This window comes from Mustela lutreola, chromosome 15 (genome assembly GCF_030435805.1).
Source record: "Mustela lutreola isolate mMusLut2 chromosome 15, mMusLut2.pri, whole genome shotgun sequence".
Taxonomy (NCBI): domain Eukaryota; kingdom Metazoa; phylum Chordata; class Mammalia; order Carnivora; family Mustelidae; genus Mustela; species Mustela lutreola.
The window spans coordinates 1,273,969-1,284,981 of NC_081304.1; the positions used below are offsets into that span (position 1 = coordinate 1,273,969).

The following is an 11,013-nucleotide window of genomic DNA, read 5'->3' on the forward strand; positions in this document are numbered from 1 at the left end:
CTTGCTGGATCTTCGAAGTGAGCGGCCCCGACCTCAGGAAACCACAGGAAGGGGGTGCACTGTCATGAGGAGCCACCAGCACGGCCGGCCGCTGCCCCGCACACACCATGGCTTCTCTCCGGGCTGGTGGCGTCGTGGGGCTGCAGGAAGATCACGCTGCCCACACAGCTGTGCAAAGAGCACGGACAGGAGCACACACCTCACACGCCCACGGGGGCAGCTGCCTTACTCCGTCCCCCCTCGCCGTCCGAGCCAGCCTTCAGCCCTCGGTGCGTGTGTCAGCCTGGGATCGGTACTCCGGGGCCCTCTGTCCAAACAGACAGTTGATGGTAAATCCTTATGTCACAGCAGAGGGAGTAGGGACCCAACCCACCAGTGTCTGCAGGGGCATCCTGGCCAGCCAGGGGCTAAACCGGTATGGCAGAGGCCTGCCCGCCTCAACCCACCTCTTTCCAGATCCACTTCCCCAACGTGCTTGTTTTCGGCAGGACCATCGTCCTGGGAGGGCTAAGCCGGGAGTTCGTGTGAGCGGGCAGTTCACAAGGCATGGCGGTCTGACTGGCCCAGAAGGCCCGCACGCTCTCCTAGGAGAGGAGCCTGCCCCCGCTCCCCAGTCAGGAAGGCCTGGTGGGAGTCGGTCCTCCTCATGCCTGTACCCCTGCCCCCACCCCCAGCATCCCGGATGGTGTTCCCAGCCCAGGGCAAACAACGGGACTGCAAATGCCGCGCTCATGCAGTCAACCCAGAGATGAGCCGTGGCTGCCCACGGCCCTGGGGGCTTAGTGCCCACCTCAACCGCCACAAGAGGGGCCAGGCTTCAGTCCAAGCCCAGGGGACGTCTGGCAGCACGCTGTGCTCGGTCACTCCCCACAGACGCCTCTTTGGCTCACAGGTGTCCAGCCTTGGAGGGTCTCCCGTGGTGTAAAGCAGTGAGGTGTGCTTGACCTTCGTCCACAGACACCCTTCAGGGACGCTCTCCAGAAGAGAGCACTTGGCCCCTCTGTGGTCAGCAGCTGTCTCCGAAGCCCTGGGGGAAATGAGGGAGGCCGCCAGGGTGACCCGTGTCTCGGTCCCCCCTCATCCCGACTGAGTGCTGGTGACCCATCGACCCGCCAAACCAGCACAGCCACGGACAGCTTGTGGCCAGGCGTGGAGGGAGGAGCGGGCGTCGGAGACTCAGCTGCTGAGGGCGGTGACCCATCCCCCATGCCATCTCGCCGCCCCCGACACCCCACAAAATCGCTTTCGGAGTGGGCCGCCTGCCCCCGGGGAGGTGGCGTTCGCTGAGCCCCGGCTCCGGGCTCCGGCCCGAGGGAGCCCTCGTCCCGGCAGGTCCCGGACTGGGCCCTGCTCCGGGGCGACTTCGGTCCCAACCATCCGGGCCCCGAGGCTCCGCACCGGCGGGGGGGGGGGGGGGGGCTGCAGGTCGCGGAGTCGCCGCCCGGGGCGGCGCGCAGGACGGACGAGGGCCGCGGGCGCAGGCCGGAGGGTGTCCCGCGTTTGGCTTCAAACACGCTGGCCCTTCGGCAAACCGCCGTGTCCGCGGGCCTCCCCGCAGCGGCGCGCCCCCGCCCACCCGCCGGAGCGCCGGCCGGGACCCCACCCGCGAGCCGCGGAGCGCGCGCGCCGCCCCGGCCCCGCCCCCCGCCGGGCCGCTTTACGGCGGAGGTCGCGCCGCGACGTGGGCGGCCGTAAAGCGCCCGCGGCCCCGGACAGAGCCGCCTGCCCGCGCCCCCCGCGCGCCCCCGGCCCACGCCATGGCCGGCCTCGAGCCGCGGGTCGAGTACCTCGAGAGCTTCCGCTGCCCGCTCGGGGGCCTGGCGGCGGGCCGGCCGCGCGTGCTGTGCCCCGGGCCCGCGGTCTTCGTGTCCGCCGGGAGCGAGCGGGTCTCCGTCTACGCGCAGGGGGGGAGGCTGCTGGCCGTGAGCGCGGGGCCGCCCGGGGGAGAGACTGCGGGCGGCCGGGTCGGGCGAGGGCGGGCGGCCGGGGGCGGGCGGAGGCGGGCGGCCGGGGGCGCGGAGGCCGGGTGCTGGGCCGCGCCTCCCCCGCGCCGGCGGCCGGCCCGACGCCGCCCTCTCCCCGCGCAGGCCGTGTACTGCTTCCCCGCGCCGGTGTGGCAGCTGGAGCTCTCGGCCGTCCCCGGGCTGCTCTACGTCCTGTGCGCCCGGAGGGGCATCTACTGCTTGTCGCCGGACCCCGAGAGCAGGTGACGGGGAACAGTGGGCGGCACAGGTGGCGGCCGGCCCGGCCTGGGGGGGGACTCCTCGTGCCCGGCCCTGGCCTCCTTACCCTGGCCACTGTGCCCTGTCCGCCCTGCGTGGCCTAGATCGGGGTCACAGCACACACCAGCCGTCCCCTGTGGGGCCGGAGGGCGCGGGGCCAGCTCCCAAGTCTGGGCTGCCCCGGCTCCCAGCCCCGGCATCCTCCAGCAGGCTCGTGTCCAGGACAGTCCTTAGTAAATGGGGCTCAGGCGGCACAGCGTGCAGCCCCAGGCAGGATGCTGTCCCCCTGGCCGTAGGTGGGTCTCTGAAGTTAGCGGTCACCGCCAGCGCACCCTGAACGCTGAGGCTGGAGGGGGCCCGTCCTGAGGAGCTCGGCCTCTCTTGTGCGCCAGCGCAGGTCTAGACGCGCCGTGGTCGCTGCTGTCTCAGGACCTAGAAATGGGGGGCGGTTCAGAGGATCGACCTCGGTGCGGGGGGGGTCTTACGGTTCTGCGCGGACGAGACGTTTCCTCCTGAACCCGTTTCTGGAAGCCTGGGTGCATCCTGTTGTGTGTGTCCCAGGGGGACGGGCGCTCACGACAGCAGTCCTCAGGCAGGCCGGAGGTGTGTGGCCGGCCAGCTGCTCCCAGGTGGGCCTTCCCCACAGTGCTGAGGGGCCGTAACGGGCACCGAGGTCACTGCCTGGGAAGATGCCCGGCCCAGTGTGGTCAGTGGTGGTTTGTTGGGAAGACAGCTTAATTGTGTTCTCACAGTTCCCTGGTTCTTGAAGGTCCATGAACCAACATGACGGGAGTGACCAGGACAGTGAGGACGGCGAGCCTCCTTGTGCCGTGATTTCCGTGGACCCAGACGCCTGCCTGCTCCCGGATGCCGCTCTGTGTACTTTCACTGTGGTTGCTGATAAGCTCGTCACCCTGGCACAGGGCCCTGCCCACTGGAAGGTACAGCTGTTTGAGTGCCCCCGTCCGGGAGAGGACGCCAGACTCAGAGGCCAGGTTGGCGAGGTGGAGTTGTCCATCTCCAGCCCCCTCACTGGGCCCCTTGGGGAGCCCACAGCCCCCCGCTTCCTCCCAGTGCTGTGCTGTGTGTCCCCAGCGGGCCCCAGTGCTCTGCACAGCCGTGCGCAGGGCTCTGGGGGCTTCTGGCTGGAACGGGCCCTCTTTGGGCTACTGTTTGGAGTTGACGCCTCCCTTCTGGAGTCACCTGTGATCCTCTGTGGTCTCCCTGATGGCCAACTCTGCTGTGTGGTCTTGAAGACTCTGGTCACCTCAAAGTTGTCCCCTGGCGACCCGAAGGCCCTTGTCAAGATCCTCCATCACCTGGAGGAACCTGTTGTTTTCATTGGGGCCGTGAAGACAGAGTCATTGGCCCAAGACGTGGAAGACACACACCCTGACTGCCTGGTGGCACTCGGTCATGACGGCCAGGTCCTAACCATCAAGGCCGGCTGGGACGAGGCTGGGACTCTGGTGCCGGAGCTGCGGGACTGCCGGCTGCCGGGGCCCGTGCTCTGTGCGGCTTGTGGCGGAGGTGGCCGTGTCTACCACAGCACCACCTCGGAGCTCTGTGTCGTGGACCTGGCTCAGGAAGGCGTCCCCAGCGGGGACCTGGGAGACCCGCCATCTCTGCTGTGTCCAGCCGGCTTGGGCGTCTGCAGCGTCGTCACCCTCTCAGTGTTGTCCGACGTGCCCGAAGGTACGAGGTGGTGCTACGCGAGCCGGAGACGCCACCGCCTGTCGTGCCGGGGGCGGGGGGGGGGGTGGAGCTTCGCGGGCTTGTCTTCTGCGTGTGAACTGGCACGTTGTTCCCATCTTCGGCAAACCTCACAGGCAGGCTCCTCCCCAGCTGCCCTAGGCTGGTGCTTGACACCTGCCTTGGGGGGCGGGGGCTGCCTGCTGGTGTGTGGGTAGGGGCGGGGCATCTCTCCTCTGTGGTGGGGAGTCCCGGGAGGGCTCTGGTCAAGGCCGGTGTGTTTCTGAAGGCTGGGAAGCGCTTGCCCGCCTCCTGTGTGGCCTGCCCCCGGCGGCTCTGCTGGAGCTGCGTGCTGGACGTGTCTTCCCTGGACAGCGCTGGGGGGGGCGAGAACGGTTGCCCCCCCCCCCCGGCCCACGGGGTGGTACTCCTCGTGGAGGAAGCACGGACTAGGCCAGCGCCAGGCTGCTGCACGGCTCACACGTGTTCCGTGCCTCGCTGTTGGGCTGCCACACCACGGCCCAGGGTTTGGGGCCTCGGTGGCCTTGGGCGCGGGGGACAAGCAGACAATTGCAGGAGATGGAGCCCAGGGGTGGGGGGACCAGCCGATGCTAGAGAGACCACAGGCTTCTGGAAAGGCCCCGTGAGTGTGGAGCGAGTCGGGCACCTGTGCGCTGCCTTGCCCTGTGCAGGCCATGGGGGCGGTGCAGGCCGGCTGCACCTGGCTGATGAGGCCACACGCGTCCTTGTTCGGCCACCTTAGTCCCGTCCCCAGAACCCTTCCCACAGCACTGAGCTGGGTGCCAGCACTCTCCCCTAGGGAGGACCCTTCGGAACGTGTGCAGGGACGGACGTGGGCAGGGGCTCTGCCCAGCCCTTGGTGCGCATCTGGGCTCTTCAGGGCCGTCTCCAGAACCCTCTCGTTCTTGCGGGGGGCCGCGCGCTGTCGACCTCTGTGCTGTGCCCCCAGTAGCTTGCCCCTCCCTCACCCGGTAACCGGGTCTCACGGGTGTGCGTCTGCAGGTGACGTGAGGCTCTTGGCCCTGTCCACCAGGGGCCGCCTGATGACCTGCCGCCTGCAGCTGAGCTCGGAGGTGCCGGGCCCCACTAGAGCGGCTGCGGCCAGTACTGGTCAGAAGATTAAGGACTTGCTATCTGGGATCGGCACCGTCTCTGAGAGGTGAGCAGCTGTGCCTCGGGTGGCTCGGCCGGAGGCCGGTGCTGCGTCTGTGGGGGCAGCGCGGGTCCAGGCCTCTGACCCCAGGGAGAGCCCCAGGTGGCACATTGCATGGCGGAAGGCTGCGTCGGGGGAAAGGGATGTCCCGTTTCCACATCCCGCCTGCAGCTTCTCCCTGTTAGCGGGTCCAGGACACGGCCCCTGCTGGCTCCTCGGCTCTCCCCCAGTGGGCCCCTCTCCTCGGAGGCCTCTGCCTCCCTGTCTCAGCAGAGGCCCCAGCGGCATATCCCTCTGACCTGTTCAGAGCAGCGGGCTCCGCTCAGCCCTTGCCTGCCCTTCTGTGCAGTTTCCGAGGAGCCTGCCGTCCTCGGCCGTCGCACTGTTGCCACAGAGGATCAACAGGGCCGACAAGGGACATGGCCGGGGATGTGCAGACGCCCCGGGCCATGCGGCGCCAACGAGGTTGGCGGTGGCCGGGAGCCCAGTGAGCAGGCCGGGGCTGCTGGGTGTGGGCTGTGGCAGCCCCATCCTCTGCCCCGCTGTGGCTGTGCTGCCTGGGAGGGGGCGGGGTCCGATGCTGGGGGCCGCTGGACGGGGCTCGGCGTGGCCGGGGCTGCAGCGCTGCTCCCGGAGGCAGTGGCCTGCTCTTCACGGCAAAGAGTGAGGTCCTGGTGCCTTCCAGTCCCGGGAGCAGGGGACGAGGGGCCCGCCGGCGCGCCTCCCCGTGGGTGCCACCTTCATTCTTTCCAGGCTGTCTTCTCTGAGGAAGGCTGTTGACCAGCGGAACAAGGCCCTGACCTGCCTCAACGAAGCCATGAATGTGAGCTGCATCCTGTTGTCCGGCCGGGAGGGCCCCAGGCCCATCTCGTGCACCTTGACGACCGCCTGGAGCCGCCCACAGCTGCAGGACGTGCTGACGGCCACTTGCCAGCTGGAGAACAGTAGCGGCCTCCGTCTGGACCGGGGCTGGGCCTTGTGTGTGCGGGTGCTGACCAGCGCCTCTGCCTCAGACGCTGACGTGGCCAGCGCAGCCACCACCTACACCATCCCTGTGGACCGGCTGGGCCCCGGCGATCGGCGGGAAGTGACGCTGCCCCTGGGCCCCGGGGAGGATGGCGTCCTGCACCTGCCCCTGACCGTGTCTTGCGCACTCCATTACAGCCTCAGGGAGGTCGTGGGCGGGGCGCGTGCCCCGTCAGAGTCCTCTACGGACTCCTTGGATGAGTTCCGCCCTGATATCTTGCCTGAGCAGGACGGCATCTGCCTGCCCCTGTGTGAGCACACTGTGGACGTGCTCTGGTGCCTGCGCTTCCCTGGCCTGGCCCCAGCCCACACGCAGGCGCCCGGGCTGCTCGGCCCCCTGTGCGACCCTGTGGACACTTTCTTGGGATCTCTCCTCGGGCCCCGCAGCGAGCCGACAGGACCTGCTTCCCTGCGGGCCAAGTTCCTGCCTCCGTCGGTGGCCACGATCAAAGTGTCTGCAGAGCTGCTGAGGGCTGCCTTGGGGGACCGTCACTCAGGTTGGTGGTGTCGGATGCCTTCACCGTGGCTTCAGGGTGTGTGGACATCAGGCTCCTCCCTCTTACAGGCCCTGCTTGAACTCACCACAGCCCCCCACCCAGCAGGCACGCCCCTGGACTGCGCCACCCTGCAGTGGCTCCTTGCCGAGAACGCCGCCCTGGACGTTGTGCGAGCCCGCCAGCTGTCCTCGGTCCAGGGAGTGGCCCCAGATGGCGCTGATGTGCACCTGACCGTCCGAGAGGCACGTGGGGGTCTGGACCCTGGGGAAAAGCATCTCTGAGTGTCGTCCCCAAGCCAGCTATGTCTGCGTTGCTTGAGGGGATTGGTGACCGGTCCCCACTGCATAGAGTTTCCTGCTGTCTGAGGCTCGGCTGTGCTGGAACAGCCTTTGTGGGGGCGTGGGGTCTGTGTGGGAACCAGGCTGACCTTCATGTGGGGGCACCCCCCCCGTGTGTGCTGCTGGCACTCGTGGCCTACTTCCCTAGCTGTGTCTGGCAGCCGTGAGTACTGCGGGGCGGGACCTGCTGATACTGGTCCTCAGGCACCCAAACCCCTGCCCGTTTGCAGAAGCTGCCCCCGGGGGTGCCGAGACACCGTGCTGACCTGCCCGGGCTCTGGGCGTCCCTGGGCCCTGATTCTGGGCCCGGATGGTGGCTCCACCAGTGCTCTTGGCCTCAAGAGCGCTCGCAGCCCTAACACACCTCAGGGTTCCAGAAGTGCCAGGAGCAGTGGCCTTCCTCAGTTCCCGGGTGGGGCCCGTCCTTGGCGCTCTGGGTGGAGAGTGATCCAGCATGTCCTGGCCTGTGGCCTGTCCTGCCTGTGGCCTGTCCTCGCCGGTTCTGTCTTCAGCTTCCTGCAGCTGGAGCTCCCGGGGGACGGACTGCCCAGCCTGCTCCCTGTCTCACATCTAAAACCCTGGCCCTGCTGTTAGGTGGCCCAGGACGCCCAGTGTGCCATAGGGGAGTCCAGGCATGGGCGGTCCAGGGTTGGCAGGCGGGCACAGAGTCCCTTGGCCGTAGAGTGAGTGCCGTGGCTATAGATTCCAAGGAAACAGGACTTCTGCACATGTGTTCCAGCTGGGTGACTGCTGGGTGGCCGGCTGGTCTTTCTGATGCAAGTTCTCATTGGGTGGGGAGAGCCAGGCCTGGGCGTGCGGGCTGCCAGGGCCTTTGAGGGCAGCTGAAGCTGCTTGTGGTCTGGGGCTGGCAGGGCCATGGGTGGGTGGTGAGGCTCTTCTGTGTGGCAGGTGGCCATGACCGACCTGGGCGCAGCAGGGCCCCTGCAGACTGTGGAGATCCAGGTGGAGAGCTCCTCGCCGGCGAGCCTGTGCAGCGCACACCACGCGGTCATTGGGCGTCTGCAGGTGTGTGGGTCTGCTTGGGCAGCTGCGGGGGCACTGTCGGGGGTGGGGCTGCCTGTGTGGGGGTTGGAGGACCACCTCTGCTCCTGCCCGTTCGGGCTGTGCGGGGAGCTGTGCTGGTGGTTCTTCCATGGCAGACCCTGCCTGTGCTTCCCTGAGCCCTCAGGCCGCTGAGGAGGACCTTGTCTGTGTTCCCTGCCGCGGCCAACTCAGGTCCCCATCTCGCCTGGCTGAGCAGCGCCTGTGCGGAGAGAACGTGTGCCGGGGCTGCGTGTGCCGGCGTGGGCCCCGGGGCTGCATGTGCCGGCGTGGGCCCTGCGCTGAGGTGCCTGCAGTCGGAGCCACCACGTCTCCGCCCTCGCAGACGCCACAAGGGGCCCTGTCTAGTGCGGGAGCCAGCGGCTGCACTGCCTTCTGGGGGCCGTAAGTCCCAGATCTGAGAAGGTGCTCACGGTCTACGTGAAGCCTGGCACCTGGTCCCTTGGGCCGGTGGAGCCCAGGCTCTGGCCCAGCTGGCCGTCTCCTCCCGCCGCTCTGACTGCGGCTTTAGCAGCCCCGGAGGAGTCTGCCGTGGCCCCCATCCCTCTGGCGGGGAACGCACCAGCGCACCTTCCCCGGCCCCACCCACACCCTGAGAACCAGAGAAGCCGCAGTCGAGGCTTCCACGAGGACCTGAGTGCTGCTGTGTCAGACCCACCCGCGCCCGGCAGGCGGGCATCACTCAAGAGCCTGTGGCCCCGCCGCTGTCCCCTACTCGGCATTCTGATGGGCCCACTGAGGCTCACGCAGCTCAGGAATGTAGTGCCAGGTTCCCAAAAAGGACACCCAGTCCCCAGAGTGGTTCCCGTTCCCTCTGCTCAGAGGGGAGCCTCTTGGACCGGGGTCTCCCCATCAGGCTGTTAACAACCCAGCCGAGACCCGGCATGACGGTCAGGGGCCACATGGTTAGCGAGGTGCTGGGGGAAGTGTGTCCTGGTGTGGCCATGACTGCCACAGACCAGACCCAAATGGCAGGAATCCGGCGCCCGTGGCCGAGGCCTCTCCCGCACTCACACAGCTGTCCCCACGCCACTTCCAGAGGCTCCTGTGTGATCACTCCCTACTCGACCTGGGTCTCCCCCACATGAGCTCATCTAAAGGCCCCATGTCCACGTACGGTCTCTCAGCTGCTGGGGCCGTGCTCCCGCCTCACCTGGCCCCTAACAGAGGGCTGCGGGTGGTCCCTTGACAGGCCCGTCACGCAGCTATGGACCCTGGTCCTGGCAGCGGACACCCTGCGCCCCGTGACGGGAGTGCACCGGGGAACCGGTGTGTGCTGGCCAGGCAGAGTTTGGGGGACCCTGTCAGGTGTGCGGTGCCCGCCACAGAGGCTTGTGGGGGCCTCGCTGCCTGACCCTGGGCTTCCCCCCAGAGCACAGGACAAGCAGCACCCCACAGGGGGCCGTGCTGAGGGGGCAGGTTGGTGGCCCCCGTGAGGGCAGTGGGCACAAAGGGCTGGGATGAAGGCTGGGAGACAGGGTGGCGGGAAGCACTGGGAGGGGTGGCGGGAAGCACTGGGAGGGGTGGCGGGAGCTTCGGAGGGCGACCTCCGAGTCCTCGGTCGTGGGGCTAGGGCTGGAGTGCAAGGCACAGAGGGCCCGTGGAGGTGGTGGCGCGGTGTGAGAGGAGCCCTGCGCACCGGCTCCAGCCTCCCTGTCCCCTGCCCCCAGAGGATGGTCGTGGAGCAAGCTGCCCGGATTCCCGGCCCGCCCGACCTCCGTGTACAGTGTCTCCAGCAGACCCACAGCAGCCACGAGGTGAGGCCCCTCCGGCTCCCCTCCCCATGGCCTCCCGCCGGCCTGCTCCGTGACACTGTCCCTGGCCGGGATCCTCTGGGAACACAGGGCTCACCCTGCACAGTGGGGGCCTGCCCCCTGCTCAGCCACGGAGGGGGGAATGCGGGGTGGGCGTGGCTCCTGGTCTCCAGCCTTGCTCCTTCCCCCGTCCGCCTTCCATCGGACCTTCCTGTCGCCTGCGGAGCGGTTGGCTGTGGGTCACCTGCCACATACCAAGTAGGGTTTGTGCATAACCGCTGTCCCCCAGAGGGGCCGTGCCCAGTGGCGAGGTGGGGGGTCTGAGCTTGCTGCCCCCACCGGCAGACCCTGCTGCGGGAGGTGCAGACCCTGCGGGACCGGCTGTGCACGGAAGACGAAGCCAGCCTCCACGCCACCGCCCAGAGGCTCCTGCAGGTGCACCGGCAGCTGCGCAGCCCCAGCCTCCTCCTGGTGTGACCCCAGGTGGGCCCCTCCCACAAGCCCAGCACCCTCGTGGCTTTATGGGGAGAAGCGCATAACACCAGGGCCTGCTTCCTGGCTCCTGACCTTGGCCATGAGGCTGGGGGTGGCAGGTGGACTGGGCACTACTGGGGACACGGGGCCCACGACTGCTCTGGGGTGTGCGTGAAGTGGCACTCGTGGCCCCCCAGCCCGCCCGGCCCCAGCCTCTGTACAGTGTTCCTTCCCCTTCGGTAGCTGCCCACGACTCCTGCTGAACCTGGTCCTACCTGGCCGTCCCTGGCCCGGAGCCCTGGAGCTGGATCCACGACGTCTGCCCACCGCCCCCCCAACCCAGAAGTCAGGCCCTGGGTGCAGGGTCCGGGCCCCAGAGCAGCCCACAGGAGCCCAAGAGAAAGTTTCCAGATTTGGGACTTCGGGGGTTCTGGCCATGGTTGTTGCCTGCCCCACTGCCTGCTCCCCCAAGTACAGACCTCTCCTCCCTCTCGGGGCCCCTCATTTATGGGCCGCTGCTGAGGCCACCCACTGGGCATGCTGTCCTGTGGCTCTGACACTCCCCCAGTAGGTGCTTGTGGCCGGGGCCGTGCACAGCCCTGTGCCCTGTCTCCAGGGCCCCTTGTCCTGAGCAGCCACTCAGCGGCCTTCCAGTGCTGGTGCGTCCAGCAGTCGGCGGGGGTGACCCCCTGTTTGGACTCAACATGGTGCTCTCCTGTACGTGCAGGAGCTGCGAGGCCCCCCTTGCTGCGGGAAAAGTCTGTTCCCCATGGA

The 11,013-nt window shown here is 68.2% G+C and overlaps 1 protein-coding gene across 3 annotated transcripts; it reads left to right on the plus strand.

The window, feature by feature from the left end:
• The first annotated feature begins 1,698 nt into the window (after positions 1 to 1,698).
• FAAP100 (FA core complex associated protein 100) lies at positions 1,699 to 11,013 on the plus strand. Of its 3 annotated transcripts, none has more exons than XR_009347959.1 (10): positions 1,699 to 1,922; positions 2,088 to 2,206; positions 2,992 to 3,917; positions 4,938 to 5,094; positions 5,842 to 6,611; positions 6,714 to 6,853; positions 7,859 to 7,975; positions 8,186 to 8,395; positions 9,682 to 9,768; positions 10,111 to 10,129. XR_009347959.1 is itself a non-coding variant. In XM_059148572.1 (10 exons), the coding sequence occupies exons 1-9, from the start codon at positions 1,758 to 1,760 to the stop codon at positions 10,240 to 10,242; spliced, it is 2,613 nt and encodes an 870-aa protein (XP_059004555.1). In that variant the 5' UTR covers positions 1,703 to 1,757; the 3' UTR covers positions 10,243 to 10,248; positions 10,483 to 11,013. The 3 variants fall into 3 exon arrangements, 2 of the variants coding, with proteins under 2 accessions (XP_059004555.1, XP_059004556.1); XM_059148572.1 differs by lacking the exon at positions 8,186 to 8,395 and adding an exon at positions 10,483 to 11,013 and having other exon boundaries at positions 1,703 to 1,922; positions 10,111 to 10,248; XM_059148573.1 differs by lacking the exon at positions 8,186 to 8,395 and adding an exon at positions 10,483 to 11,013 and having other exon boundaries at positions 1,704 to 1,922; positions 6,717 to 6,853; positions 10,111 to 10,248.